The 13,483-nt window shown below is 39.9% G+C and overlaps 1 protein-coding gene across 1 annotated transcript in view; it reads left to right on the top strand.

Moving 5' to 3' along the window:
- Positions 1-1,875: 1,875 nt before the first annotated feature.
- CNTNAP2 (contactin associated protein 2) overlaps positions 1,876-13,483 on the top strand; it is a 33,603-nt gene continuing 21,995 nt past the window's right edge. Inside the window, exons 1-2 of the mRNA XM_057384566.1 lie at positions 1,876-1,892; positions 2,343-2,485. Of these exons, the coding sequence (XP_057240549.1) occupies positions 1,876-1,892; positions 2,343-2,485 (160 nt within the window). The remainder of the gene's footprint in view (positions 1,893-2,342; positions 2,486-13,483) is intronic.

The following is a 13,483-nucleotide window of genomic DNA, read 5'->3' as shown; positions in this document are numbered from 1 at the left end:
ATAAGTGAGAATTTTCCATTCCCTTTCTTTATATCTCAGATTCAGAGCTTATGAATACAGGCAATTAAAAATTGATTCTGGCAGGGTCTTTCTCGGCTGAATTATTATTTTATACTTCCAGAATGTGGAATAAATACCCTGTACTGAATTCTGTTCCTCTGCAGCTAAACTGTTTCTACACTTAGGACAGCTCATTTAAATGTAGTCTGAATATCTCTAAAATGCAGATTGCCATGCTGAGAGACCTTTCAGCTCTCTGCTGAGTTCTGAGAGCCTTCACTACCTAAGGTTGAACTCCTGCTCACACAAATTGCATATTGTCTCTGCTAGAATTATTACAAATGACCATTCACCAGTTAGAGATTCCTCACCTACTGGGGTTTTTCTTCCATTATAAAAATTAGCAGGTTTGTGCATTACTTGAGGGGACTGAGGAAGCTCTCTGCATTTTCCATGTGAAATACTAAAACAGAACTGGACATTGTGTGCCTGTGCAGAGCAGGACCCTGTTTTATTACATCAAACCTGGCTTGGTTCAGTACCACCATAAAATGGACATCAGTAAAATAGTGATGACAGCTGTTTTACAGGTCTCAGACTGCATTCTCCAAAGAMATACATAGATTATATGTACAGCCAATGCCAGCTCTGTTCAATAAAGCCCTCCATTTTTTTATATCGCTGTTTGATAAATCYAGATAGGAGAAAGCCCCTCAGTCAAGCTACTGCTGTTCTCTCTCAGAGCTTTTACTCAAGAGCTGAGCATCGCAGAATTTTAAATATATGGACATGTTATGGTCATTTAGTGAGGAAAGTACCTGCTGTCGCCTGTGGTGGTGTTAATGAAATGGCAATTTGGCAAATACTATTCAAAATACTTACTTACTGATACAGCATATATAAGAAGGGAGCAGCTTTAATTGAAGAGGCTCCTTTTAATTACATAAATTATAATGTACATGTGAAACTGTGCTTTAAATGAGAGTTCCCCTTTTAACACACAGAAAAAAAGAAGATAGAAACAAAAAAAAAATTACTAAGAATATGTAAGCAAAACTGTATTTCTGGAAATATGGAGAGGGTAAACTACTGTTTTCTTCTGGAATATATCTAAAAATTATTCTAAGTTATTTCAGAGACTCTGGCTGTTTCTCTGGCATTAAGTAATAAATGATTCAGGCATGGCTTTGGGGAAKCTTTGCTGTTCTGGACAATATAGAAATGTCCAGGACAGGGACAAGATGCTGAAATTGAAATTCTGAATTAAATTGATGAGATTAACTGTGATGCCATGCTAGACGAATAAAGGTCTTAGATGAGGTCCTGCTGAAGTGTACTATTATTTCTTGTTTTAATTCTGGAGTGACAACTTGCAGGACTTGTGATCCCTGATTCTGGTCCTACATTTCCTCCATGATGGTTCCTCCAAGATCAATTATTCCCATTATGGCCTATTTCTGGTAAAGCGCAAAATTTGCTTTTTTTTTTTTTTTTTTTTTTTTTTTTTTTTTTTTTTTTTTTTTTTTTTTTTTTTTTTGCTCACTCACTTCCGGCTCCTTGCTGGCAAAAAAAGCTGAGCAGGCCCCATCTGCCTTCTGGCCAGTGCATTTTGTTGGCTGCAGTGATATTTTCAGCCTGAGTCACTGCTGGCAGCCTCCTTCCCCCCAAGCCATGCAGCATCTGCTTCCACCCTGGGGCTCATAGGAGAGAGAAGAGCAGCAGGCAGCAATGACCAGACCCAGCCATTTCAAGAGAGCTGTAGCCTACACTGTTGCTGACTCTTTGGGGTTCACATCAATCCAAAAACWGTATCTTTCTGCCTTTCTCCCCTCCCTCCAGCACATGGGACCCTTTCTCCGTTTGCTAGCATGAGTGATGGAGCAGGGACGGAGGTAGGAAGGTGATGATCCTGGTGGGACAGGAGAGSAGAGCAAGGAGGCACTTGTGAGACTGAGTGGAGAGCAGGAAGAGGTGGTCTCCTAATGTCTGTGTTAATAGCTGGACAACAGGTGGTGTCATAATCTCTGTGTTGCATAAATGATAGGTATAGATGGAAAATAATTGGTGTCACAATCTCAGCGGCAATAGATGGATTTTAACCCCCTCTTTCTTCAGTCCCCTGTAGGCAGGCTTCTGAGTCTCCCTTCTGCCATCTTAAAAGAGAGCCAGTGAAGTCATCTCACACTTTTACGCGAGAAAATCAAAAGCAGAAATATTTTTGAACTGTACCTTTCAAAACTTATCAAAATAACGACCTTCAGCTCCATTTTCCCTGTTTGACATCTCCGCCTCTTGCTGCCGGGACCCCCCCTCCGCCCCCGCCCACTCCCCCCGCGATCCAGTCCGTGTATTCCCGCCCGCAGCGCTCAGGCCGGGCGGCCGTTGGGCTCCGCTCCGCGTTTTCCGCGCGCYCCCCCTCAGCGGAGCCGCAGCTCCGGGCGGGACGCGCCGAGTGCCCGGCGGGCAGGGCCGGCACCGAGCGCAGGTACCGGGGCAGAGGGGGTGACAGGCTCGTCCTGCGAGCCGGGGGGGTTTGGGGCACTCGCGGGATGAGACGGTAACGGGAGGCAGCCCGCGGGGGGCGGCGGGAGGGACGCGGTCCCGCGGCAGCGTGTGCCGGGAGCTGGCCGGGAGCCCAGCGGAGCAGGTGAGCGCACCTGCGGTGCCAGAACAAAGCTGCGAGGCGTGTCCGGGGTGCCCGGCTGGGCTTCGGGCATTCCCGACCTTGGCTKGAGCGTTTGATCTCTGCCTGGGGTTCCGCTCAATCGGGGGCTGGGCCAAAGGGAGAGGCGCAGCTTGRAGGGACGGAGAAGGGCAGTCTGATTTAGATCGTCTTCTGGCGCTGCTGCTGCGATCCACCTGTAAGTTTTTGCTTATTTTTTTTTATGAATTGGTTGTATAAGAAGCAAGTTAATAAGCAGTCCTGTGTTAGACGTGTCTGGTCCAGCAGATGCGACGCGGAGTGTTTAATCATGTGCAACATTGTAGAAAATTACGGAAACGACAGTATTTTTATCAGTACAGCATCTTGAACTTATGTCTTATTTTAAGGTATTTCTCTGCCTAGGGACCAACAAGCATAACGAGATCCTATAATTCCAATATTTTTATATCTATTTTTATTGCTTGATCAAAGGTTTTCCTGTCTRTCCATTGCGTTTGGGATAAGAAACACCCAAAGCTCTGCTTCAGTTTTTGGGTGGGAGCACATGCTACAGCTGTTAACAAAGACATTATACTGCAAGTGGCATTGTGTCCTCAGATACTACTCCAGGATATCTCTCCGTGCTTGGCTGCAATAATAATAATAATGATAAAGCTAGAAGTGTTTCATTTGTGCCATCTCATGAGATGCAGAGATACTCACTGAGTTAGTGCTTGCATGTTGTCTAGTTTGTCCATCATCATGCCACACACTAAGCTCTGTCTTTTTGTCAAAATGTCTGTTATCATTACCTGCTGAAAAAGACTGTGGATGAGCAGATCATAGAAATTGGAAAAAAAAAAAAAAAACCTACACTGAGCAAGCCTGGAATGTAATAGTCTGTATGTGATTTGAAAAGCAACAAAGGTCCAGTTTAGCCATAYATACTCCTTACTGTTTCTCATGGAGTGAATTTTGTTGGCTGGCATCAAACTGCTYCTATTTCTATCATCTCCAGTGTATTTATTGAATGAGAGAGCATTTTGGGTTTCCAGATCATAGTGTAATGCTTTTCCAYTTAATTCTTTATGAAATCATAATTTCCAGTGTCTAAAGCTGGAGAGGGTCTTTTGCCGAGCTGTGACACTCTAACTCAAGTGCAYTGTGTTTTCTTTTAAACCAAAGACTGAGAGCCCTCTTTTTAGTCGTGTAGTAGGTCCACCCAAATTTTGATACAGTAYAGTCCTGTGATGGTGGAGGTGTGCAGTGATTTTCACAACACAAGGAGTTGAGATCCTTGATGACCTTTGCCAGGCTGCAGCCTTAAAATGACCTGCTGGAGGTTATTTGTCCCGTGAGTAGTTCAGCACTGGAACTCACTGGTATGGGATGCTGTGAAGGTCAGCAGCATTAATGGTTTCTGAAAATATTGGGCACATTCACAGGAGACAGTTCTGCTGGCAGATAAACATAAAAGGYAAGATGCAGCTCTCATCTGAGAAAGGTTTAAAGCCCATGTTTATGGGAAGCTGAAAAGGTGTTCTGGGAGAGGATCGTTTTACATGCCCCATGCTGTTATACTACTTGTGAATCAGCTACTGTCAGTCACTTTTTGTTTCTGAGAGAGAACAATGAACTAGGTAAGTCATTGATCTATCTAATGTGGCTGTTAAATTTTTATGATAATTTGACATTGTGCATCAAACAGTTACTTTGCAGAAGGGAATTTATTATACATAAGCATGTTCCAGCAGAGGAAACACAAAAGTGCATTTCATACTTGTAACAAAGAAAAAAAAACACATAATAGAGATGGTTCAAATATAAATTGTTCAGCTTCAAATTGTGAAGCATACAATACTGGGGAAAAAAAAGAAACCAATCATAAAAGAAATTGCTTTTAAGAAATTGAATTGATTCTTTTATGCTGCACTGTCCTATATGATTTTTTTTTCCTATAGTATTTTTTAAATTGTTAAAATAAATGATGGTTTTCAGTACTGCATCTAGGTTGGTGCTATCGAAACAAAAAAGTGGATGTTTTGATCTGAGAAAAACTGAATAGCAAATGAAGAAGTAAAGCAAACAGAAGGAAAATGTTGGCAGAATAAATGACCTACTAAGTTAGAGCATTCTTATCCTTGCTGTCATTCTGCTTTTCATTTGCTTGCTATTTTCAAGCTTTTGATAACTGAATTAAAATTGCCACTACTTCGAAACATCTCTTCTTGATGTGGCAGTATGTATTTCTTCTGAAAAATGTCAGTTCCAGAAAAATCTTGTATTTATATATCACATTAGATTGAAATCCAACATTATAGATGCAATAGCAATGGGTTTCTTAAAAACTAAATAAGAAAAATTATGTGAAGAAGTTTYATCTTTGAGATACTAAGATTCCTAAGAGTGGTTTCTTAACAGATTACAGATCTGTTAACTACAGATTTTAATTACATTTTAATTATTAAAAAAAAGAAAGGAAAAAATACTCAACAACTTTTATAAATATATAAGGTTAAATGAGGCATAAATGGTATATGAACTAAAGTGATAACCTACTGAAAAATTATTTTCCAGTTTTAGTTGCACACAATGAATCTTCTTCAAATGCTTATTCTAGCTTTTTTACCACCTCCAAGTGAGACTAAGATAAGCAAGGGAGGAGTGAGGCGAGAGAGGGAATTTCAGCCTACCCACCACTCTGATGACACTGCAGTTTTACCAAGATATTTCATATAGTATGCAAAGTGTATTATGAGGCCATGCGCAGGTAGTCATAAGAGAATACCCATTAAAATGCAAAGTAATGTCAGACTGAAATTACATAATTTTAATAGAGTTTTAATAAAAGCACAATAAACCTAAATGCACTGGACTTTGACCAAGACACATTACATTTGACAACAGGGTGTAAAAAASTTAATTGATTATTTATTTACTTTCTGGCTTGAAAATAATTTTCTGTGCTGTGTTGCAGCCAGCTTTCATAAGACATATAAGCAAATTTAGACAGATGATATGAATAAAACTGCATATTTCTTTTGCATGGTAATGCAAAATATATGTGTTTTATATCCTTCTCRAAGGGTTATGAAGGATGCTGTCAAGGTTATTTATCATGAGCATAAATTAGAATGGGCATATAAATCCTGCTGAAATACAATGTAGCAGCTAATTCTGAGAGTGTTCTGTCTGTAATAGCCCCTTTTTTCACAATGATATCTTTGATGACAAAATTATTTTGTTATTTTGTCAGTCATTTAAATTTGTTGTTTGACTTTTTTAAGAAATTCTGTAGTCTGTATCATTTTTTTTTCTCCTCCCCCCATCATCCACTTCCTCTCTGTCTAGAGCCTGCCTACAGAAAAATAAGTAGATGAAACATGTAATTCTTTGTTGTGGATGAAACACCCAGCAGTGGCTCTCCTGCTGCCCTCAACCCATGATCTRATTGCTCTTGCTTTGTGTCAAAAGGATAGAGGATGGGGTAGATAAAGAAAGTTATTCTTGAAGCAAACTGTCAGATATTTCTTACGCAGTTTTGCCTTGAGAACTGTTGATTTCTTCATTGTGTGGGTTACACCCATGCATGCTGGGCACTTTGCTTCTCAGTCAAAAGCTTTCCATCTTTCTTTCTTTCTTTCTTTCTTTCTTTCTTTCTTTCTTTCTTTCTTTCTTTCTTTCTTTCTTTCTTTCTCTCTTTCTCTCTTTCTCTCTTTCTTTCTCTCTTTCTTTCTCTCTTTCTTTCTTTCTCTCTTTCTTTCTCGCTGAGCTCTTGGAAGGGTTTTCAGCCAAGGTATATGATGCAACCTGAGTGAACAAAATTAGTGTCCTGTTCTGTCAGTGCAGGTCATCATCTGGGTGGGTAATGATCTTTTTTTTTTTAAGTCTCCCTACATTTGGGACTCCTCCTTTAAACTGTGGGCTGAGCTTTTTGCCTCTGGTGCCCAAGGAGAATGATTAGTGCTTTAGAGGACAATAGAATGATACAGAAATTTAKGAAATGACTGAATCAGCTCTGTGTAACAGTTGCTTACAAAGGGTAATGTACCCTATCTCCTTCCACAAAACCAGTGGGAATTTTGGTCTCATTGGCACAGARTTGATTGTTTACTCCCACTGAGATTCTGGCACCACCTGAACACTTCACAGAAGCCACTCTTGAGGGGGAACATTTGAAAATTTCTGCCAAATTCAAGACCTTCATCTGATAACTGCATGCTGGGTATAGTTCATTGGCAACAAAGGATCTCTAGAAACTTAGCAATTCTTCTCTTTTTCCCTGATTTTGCATCGTTCTATTACCCTTGGGTGAACTTTCCTTTCTATCTATGTAAATGTGCCATACAATCTGTGTCTCCATTAGTCACCTTTCCAAAGTCATGAGAAGTTTAAAGCATGTTTAAAAATATCTATTTCAATTTACTATCATATTTAAAAGCCTAAATCTTTTTACTTAGATCTCAGAATACCTTGAGAGAGATGTCAACTACAGCACTGGGAGAATGCACTGTGTCCTAAGAGGGATTGACAGAATTTGGCATGAATATCTGAAGTGGCTCACTCCAGTTTATCCAGCAAGTCAGCAGCAAAATGTGAAAAGGTTGCTTTTTTCCYTGAAGGAATGATGTTCTGTTTTCCTCCTGGGCTTACTTTTGTGGCATTTATAGTGCAATTACTAAGAACCTTGCAACATCAGTTACTTCCCTTTTTGTTAAAAAGCAGTGTGAATTTCTTAATAACTGTTGTTGGCTAACATATGAAATTCTAAAATGGAAGATTCCAGGAAATCGTACATCCAGTATGAAATCTTGAAACATTCAGTAATTATATCATTGGTACAAAAGAGCAGAAAAAGAATCCCATTTGTTCTCAAACACTTTACGCTTGTGGCAATGGGAAACAGACTGCTGTCAAATAACATCTCCATTTCACAGCATTCTTCACAGTGCCTTTTTTGACAGAGGAGCTGCAGTTCAGCACTAGTCTTTATTATTCCTGCAATAATGGGACTCTGATAGGAGCGTATTTCATGTCAGTGATTTACTGTCTCCATTACAGCATGACCCGAAAGCTGTAACTCTTCTGCCAGGGACTGGCATTTGGAAGTGCTTCAGGGCTGCAGCACAGCTCCCTGACYAGCTCAGATTCTCTAATCCTATGTATTTTTTCATCCAGTTCAAGCATTTTAGCTTGTGCAGAAAGGATCAGAAATGTTTCATAAAGGAATGGCCTTTGTTTGTGCAATTCTAATAAAGCCACTGTTGCAACTAAAATGTGCAGAGCTGTTAACAGTCCTCATAAGTAATTTTTCTCTTGCTGGTACAAGAGAAAGGTACACCTTTCCATAGGTGGAAAGGCCATTTCTTAAGTGTCAGACAGTAGATGAAAGCACCAAGCATTTGCAGTGTAACATTGTTGGTTGGCACTGCTGGGTTAATGTTAAATCCTTCAGTTTCTGGCATAGTGCTTGGCAGACCATAAATAGCATCTTCTCTGTGTCTCAGCGCGTGGTCAGTGAGGTTGTCAGTCTAGATAGAAACTGTCTACAAAATTATTCCATGCAAGCCATAAGATCTTATAAAAGAAATCAGAAAAGTTGCAACAAGTTACATAAAGTTACAAAGAAAAGGTTAAAATAGTCACAGAAGGGTCACATCACAGGAGAGGGCTGTACTGTGAGCAGAACCTGAAAGCTCTGGAAGGCAATCAGTTGTAGGCACATCTAGAGGTATCTGACTTCAGGGTCTGATCGTGGTTCCAGGGTGAAGGGAATGGGCAGGTGTCTCATGACAGGTGACAGAAGAGGGAGTGACCAGGATGCCTTTCCCAGTCTGCTGGGGCCAGAGGCCACCTGCAGCTTTACTGTATTAACTTGATGGGAASGGGACATGTGGGGAGGCACCTGGATACCACCTGGCCCTTGCATTCCTGTGGACTAAAAAAGTGTGTCTGCTGTGCAGGATTTTGATTTTTGCAGGGAGAGCAGTTGGTACCCATTTGTGCTTGGGTCTTGTGAAGCTCAGATGCCCATTTTCAGGGGCTGCTCACCSCTTTGCTGCCCCAGCATCCCTTGAACATGTTCTCCATAACTGAGCACCTTATTCCACTGGTACRAGTCCAGAAAGCAGCATGCACCAGCTCAGTTTTGAATAATGGACAAATGAAGTCCCTGTTGTTTTATACTCAGTTTGTATCACTTACTGAATTTTACTTCAGAGACTGAAGTTTAAAGCCAGGAAAGTTTGAGGGCTGTGRAAAGTCTTTACAACAGCTTAGTTCAGTCCCCATATGTGTCTTGAGGTTTTATGTTAAGTACTGCTCATTAAATATAGTTCTGAGACTTTAACTTCTCTGCTTTGTACTGTATTTAGCATCTGTAAAATCACACATTACCTACACAGTTAAGTGGTATTAGTAGGATTACTTTTATATATATATATATATATATATATATAAATCACTCATCTTAGGACACGGGAGATACAAATAGCCAGTAAGCAAACAGGTGCTCCATCTTCACACTGGATGATGCTCATCAGAAGACCCAGGTGATGTGTCAGAATGTCCTTTTCCCATTCCCTGGTGTTATCCCTCTTCTGGATGTGTAGTAACTGCTCCTGACATGGACTTTTTAGCCCTGTGGCCTTGGTCTAGCAGGTATATGCCACCCCAGATGGGTTCTCCCTGTGACTGTGATTCGAACTAATTAATTTGTTCTCTTGGGTTTTTTGCACCATGCCAGTTCTCAAATATTGGCATGTGCTGCAGCTTGATGTTGCACTGAATGCCTCATGTAGGCTTCGAGTAAGTGAAACTACTTTAGTAATCTCTGTGGACTGCGAATTCTTGAAATCAATAGCTTCCTTTCAGCGGGGTTTAAACTGCTTTCTATTGACGCCATAACAGTGAGATGCTTAGGATGCTGATAGAGCTGATCTTTGAGCAGTGGGTGACATAACAAGGAATCTTTCAGAGTGCAGGGAACCAGGGGCCACAAGATACTTTATTTCCAGGAGAAAATCTATGGCTAAGGTCGACCCAAGAGCAATTAGTGGTTCATTTAATTGAATTGGTGAATCCACCTGTGCAGTCTATTAAAATATTATACAGTTGAGGCTCGATTCCACTGCTAGTGGAAGGGCTGTAGAGATTGATAATGGATTACCTTCTGTCTCCCCACTGAGTGGATGCTTGATACTGGATGAAACAGCAGAGCATCCTGGTAGTTCAGCCAGAAATATCARTCATATGGCTAAGCTGAACTTCTCCCACTGCTGATGTGGCTCCTTTCTTTCCAAAATCATTTAGCTCTTGTAGTTCTGAGCATAAATGGGCACATATAAACAGGTCATTGTCCTACATCCAAACAGCTAGATTTTTCACCATTTTCAAAACTCAAATGATGTCTTGTGTAAATTGTGTAAGAAGAAGTCTTTTTAGCAAATTGAACTGAAAAGGGCTTTGATTGTGCTTCTGAGACTTTRCTTTGTTTAGAAGGTATCTTCTGTCAAGATCAAAATCACACCAGTATATAGAGCTTTTCTTCTCCCTACCCCGCTGTGTGCTACTTTGGACAGAGCCTTCCCTCTACCAATGAAGAAAGAAGAGCTAGATGGCTGTAACATTTACCAAAAGCCTTGCTGAACTAGAATATGTACCCTTATTTAAGTTATGCCTTATTTCTGCTTTGAAGGGCTCCACTGGGAAACTCCAAGGGATTTCATAAGAGGATATTTATTACATACATTCTAGTAYATACCCACAGACTGTACTTCAAGTTCTGTTACATTTCCTTCCTAATGGAACCTAATTTGCTATAAATAGATGTCTTGATCTCTGTATGTCAGGAACACTGTTCGAGGTTCAGAATTTATTATAACTTTCTGTATTGATATACATTTGAGAGCCTATGAGGAAAAAAATGCACAGATCAGCTACATGGCAAGAAGGTATTGAGCAAACTCAGCACATACATTTAATAAAAACATGTTTTGTAGGTTTACTTCCTTTGTGGCTGGTTCTSTCTCCTCTCCCACTTTCCAAGGTCCCTGTGAAACAGTCCAAGGCCATCTTTCCACATGTGGCACGGCAATACTGCTATGGCACAGTACTGTGCTGGATTGCACAGCTTTCTGCTRCACAGCCTTGTGTACATGTGAAACATTCTAGGATCCTCACACAGGGAACTTTACATTTACAGAAAGTTACATAAACAGTTCTTCATCTATCCAAAACCTGCTCAGAGCTGTGGGACTAAACACATCATCTTTTTGTTTTCTGCTACATCAGGCTGTCATTTTTTTTCTTGTCTTTCTAAGTGATGCTACAAGGTTGTGTAAAAAATAGATGGTAGAAGCAGATGGTAAAAAATAGATGGTAGAAGTAGATGGCAAAAAATAGATGGTAGAAGCCAGACCTCTCCAGCAATGCACTGCCATTTTTGTGCTATTACAAGCTCTATGGCGCTTTGAGCTGCCCTGTAAATCTTTTCCTGATAGGTAAGTAGAAGAAAGAGAGAAAAAGTAGATAAAAAGTGTATTTGGCTATGTATCTACTTCTCCAAGTAGCTCATCAGATGCATGCTGACTAGGTCAATTTGCGTAATAATATGAATCAAAGTGTTGATTGCTTTCTCTTGTAATAGTACCTAGGCAGGAGCCACAGCTCTGCAACTGCAGGTAATGCAGTAAGGGCAAAAATGCTTAAAAACCAGATAACCTAATTACACTGATGAGTATTACTGTGTTCTGCCTGTACATTTGTTACTTATACACAGTTAGAGTTACAATTTTTTCCTCAATATAGTTGATTTTTGCTTGTTTTCTTCTAGATTCATARAATAATCAATTTCAGCTTGTCGGGTACTCATTAATGGTGCCTTGTGTCACAGGATGAGATTAGTTTAGATGGTTAGAGCTGGGTGCTAATAATGCCAAAGTTGTGGGCTTGATCCCCATATGAGCCATTCACACAAGAACTGAACTCGATGATCTTTGTGGGTCTCTTCCAGCTCAAAATATTCTGTGATTCTGTGAAATATGCTTGAAAATAGATGTTCTTTACATCTTTTCATCTAGTGGGTAAAGAGCTTCTTTAGTAGTGTCACATAATTTTCAAGAGAGAAATAGTATTATTTTCATCACTATGTGGCATGTTTCTGCCACAAACATGAGAAATAACTCCTGAAACCAAAATGTGTAACTAAGGATTAAATTCCTGTGTGTTTTTACTGTTAAAGAAATAGCGAAACACAAATAACAAGTAATTGATGTTAAATATATCTTCAGTGAATGATAACACAAGACATGGGGCAATATCTGTGAGATTCTTGRCATACTGTGTGCTAGTTATATAGATTTTTAAAATGTTTAAGTGATGTGGGTAGGCAGGTGCATAGTTATTGTGTCAGTGCTTGTGTTAAGGATTTGTACACTGCAATGCATTTATGCTAAAATGGGTTCACCTGAATGTTCATGTGTTATTGTGGTCTTCATCTCGAGTCAGCAGGTTGTGTGATCAAGGCAAAAAGTGGTTAAAACCAGCTGAAGTAAAAAAAAGGCCTGTAAGTGACCTTTTTGAAGTCTTTCATTACAGAAATACCTGAGGGTAAGTTGCCAGCAGGAGATTGCTGCATCAGATCTGAAAGCAATAATATAAATATTGCTATTAGGTAGTGATAATACTGTACGCTGTAATGTTTATATGACTTTGCACTAGCTTGTGTGCTGAAAATTKTAACAATGCAAAGTAGTAGCACTGTACATTTCCTTTTTTTAAATYATGTGGTTGTAATCATCTTTTGGTTTTCTCCCCTCTTTGTTATAAGGAGCAAATTGAATTTTACTCATGAGAACAAAGACGTATTTMATTTTGCAATCACTGCACTCCTCAGGAATTGGTCTATTAGGCTCAAATGCACAGGAAAACAAAGTGTAATGGCCTAACATCAGAGGGTATCGGTGTGCTGAGCCCCAAGGGACACTCAGGGGCAGGAGCACATTCACAGTCCTGGAAGYTGATCTATATTGTTGTAGCACTGATGAGATGCGAGCTGGCAGTAAATTTGCATGGGGTGATTTGCACATCCATCACTTGTGGAATGTTTTCAACAAAAAATGCGGGTCTTCAGCAAGATGCCTTGTTAGATTGGAGGGGGGTTTTTTTGGGTTTTCTTAATTTTTTCACTATCTAGTATCCGTCACTTATTTATGAAGTTAAAGAGACATGGTGGTGAGCTGCTAAATTACCACACACATATTCATGAATCTTTGTTCTTGTCAGTCAGGATTATGAGTGGGAGGCTATTAGCTTCTGCATGAAATTCCACAGAATAAATAAAATGTGAGTGAAAACACTAAATGTTTGCAACAGTGGYTACAGTTTTTTGAGAGTCTTGTAATTGTCTCTTAGATGATAAGGATTATTCAAAAATACCATGAATATTATATTGAAGAGAAAGTGAGTATTGTGGTCAGAAAGGARCATTGTCTGAGTGACATGGTCTACAGGTAGCATTCAAATGCATGAATTGTACAGCTTTTCCACTAACTATGGAAAATGTACATGCATGTGCAAGGGTTTTTACTTACTATCAAATTTTTGAAGGAGATGTTGCTAATGGTATGGTGAAGCTACTTTTTTGAAGGAGAGCTGGATGAAAGACCTATATGACTAATACAATTATTTTAAGCATTCAAGCTCATCCTTAGCTGAGTCCTGAGGATATGTCCACTTTGTTAGGGGTGGCAGTCACTGCTCACAGACAGTTTGTGAAATGTGGCTGTAGCRATAATACAGGCTGGGTAAGCACTAGCAAAGAAGGGACATTCTCAAACA

This window comes from Malurus melanocephalus, unplaced genomic scaffold (genome assembly GCF_030028575.1).
Source record: "Malurus melanocephalus ecotype Western Australia unplaced genomic scaffold, MMel_1.1 scaffold_721, whole genome shotgun sequence".
NCBI lineage: Eukaryota > Metazoa > Chordata > Aves > Passeriformes > Maluridae > Malurus > Malurus melanocephalus.
This window is presented reverse-complemented; position numbering and strand designations above follow the sequence as displayed.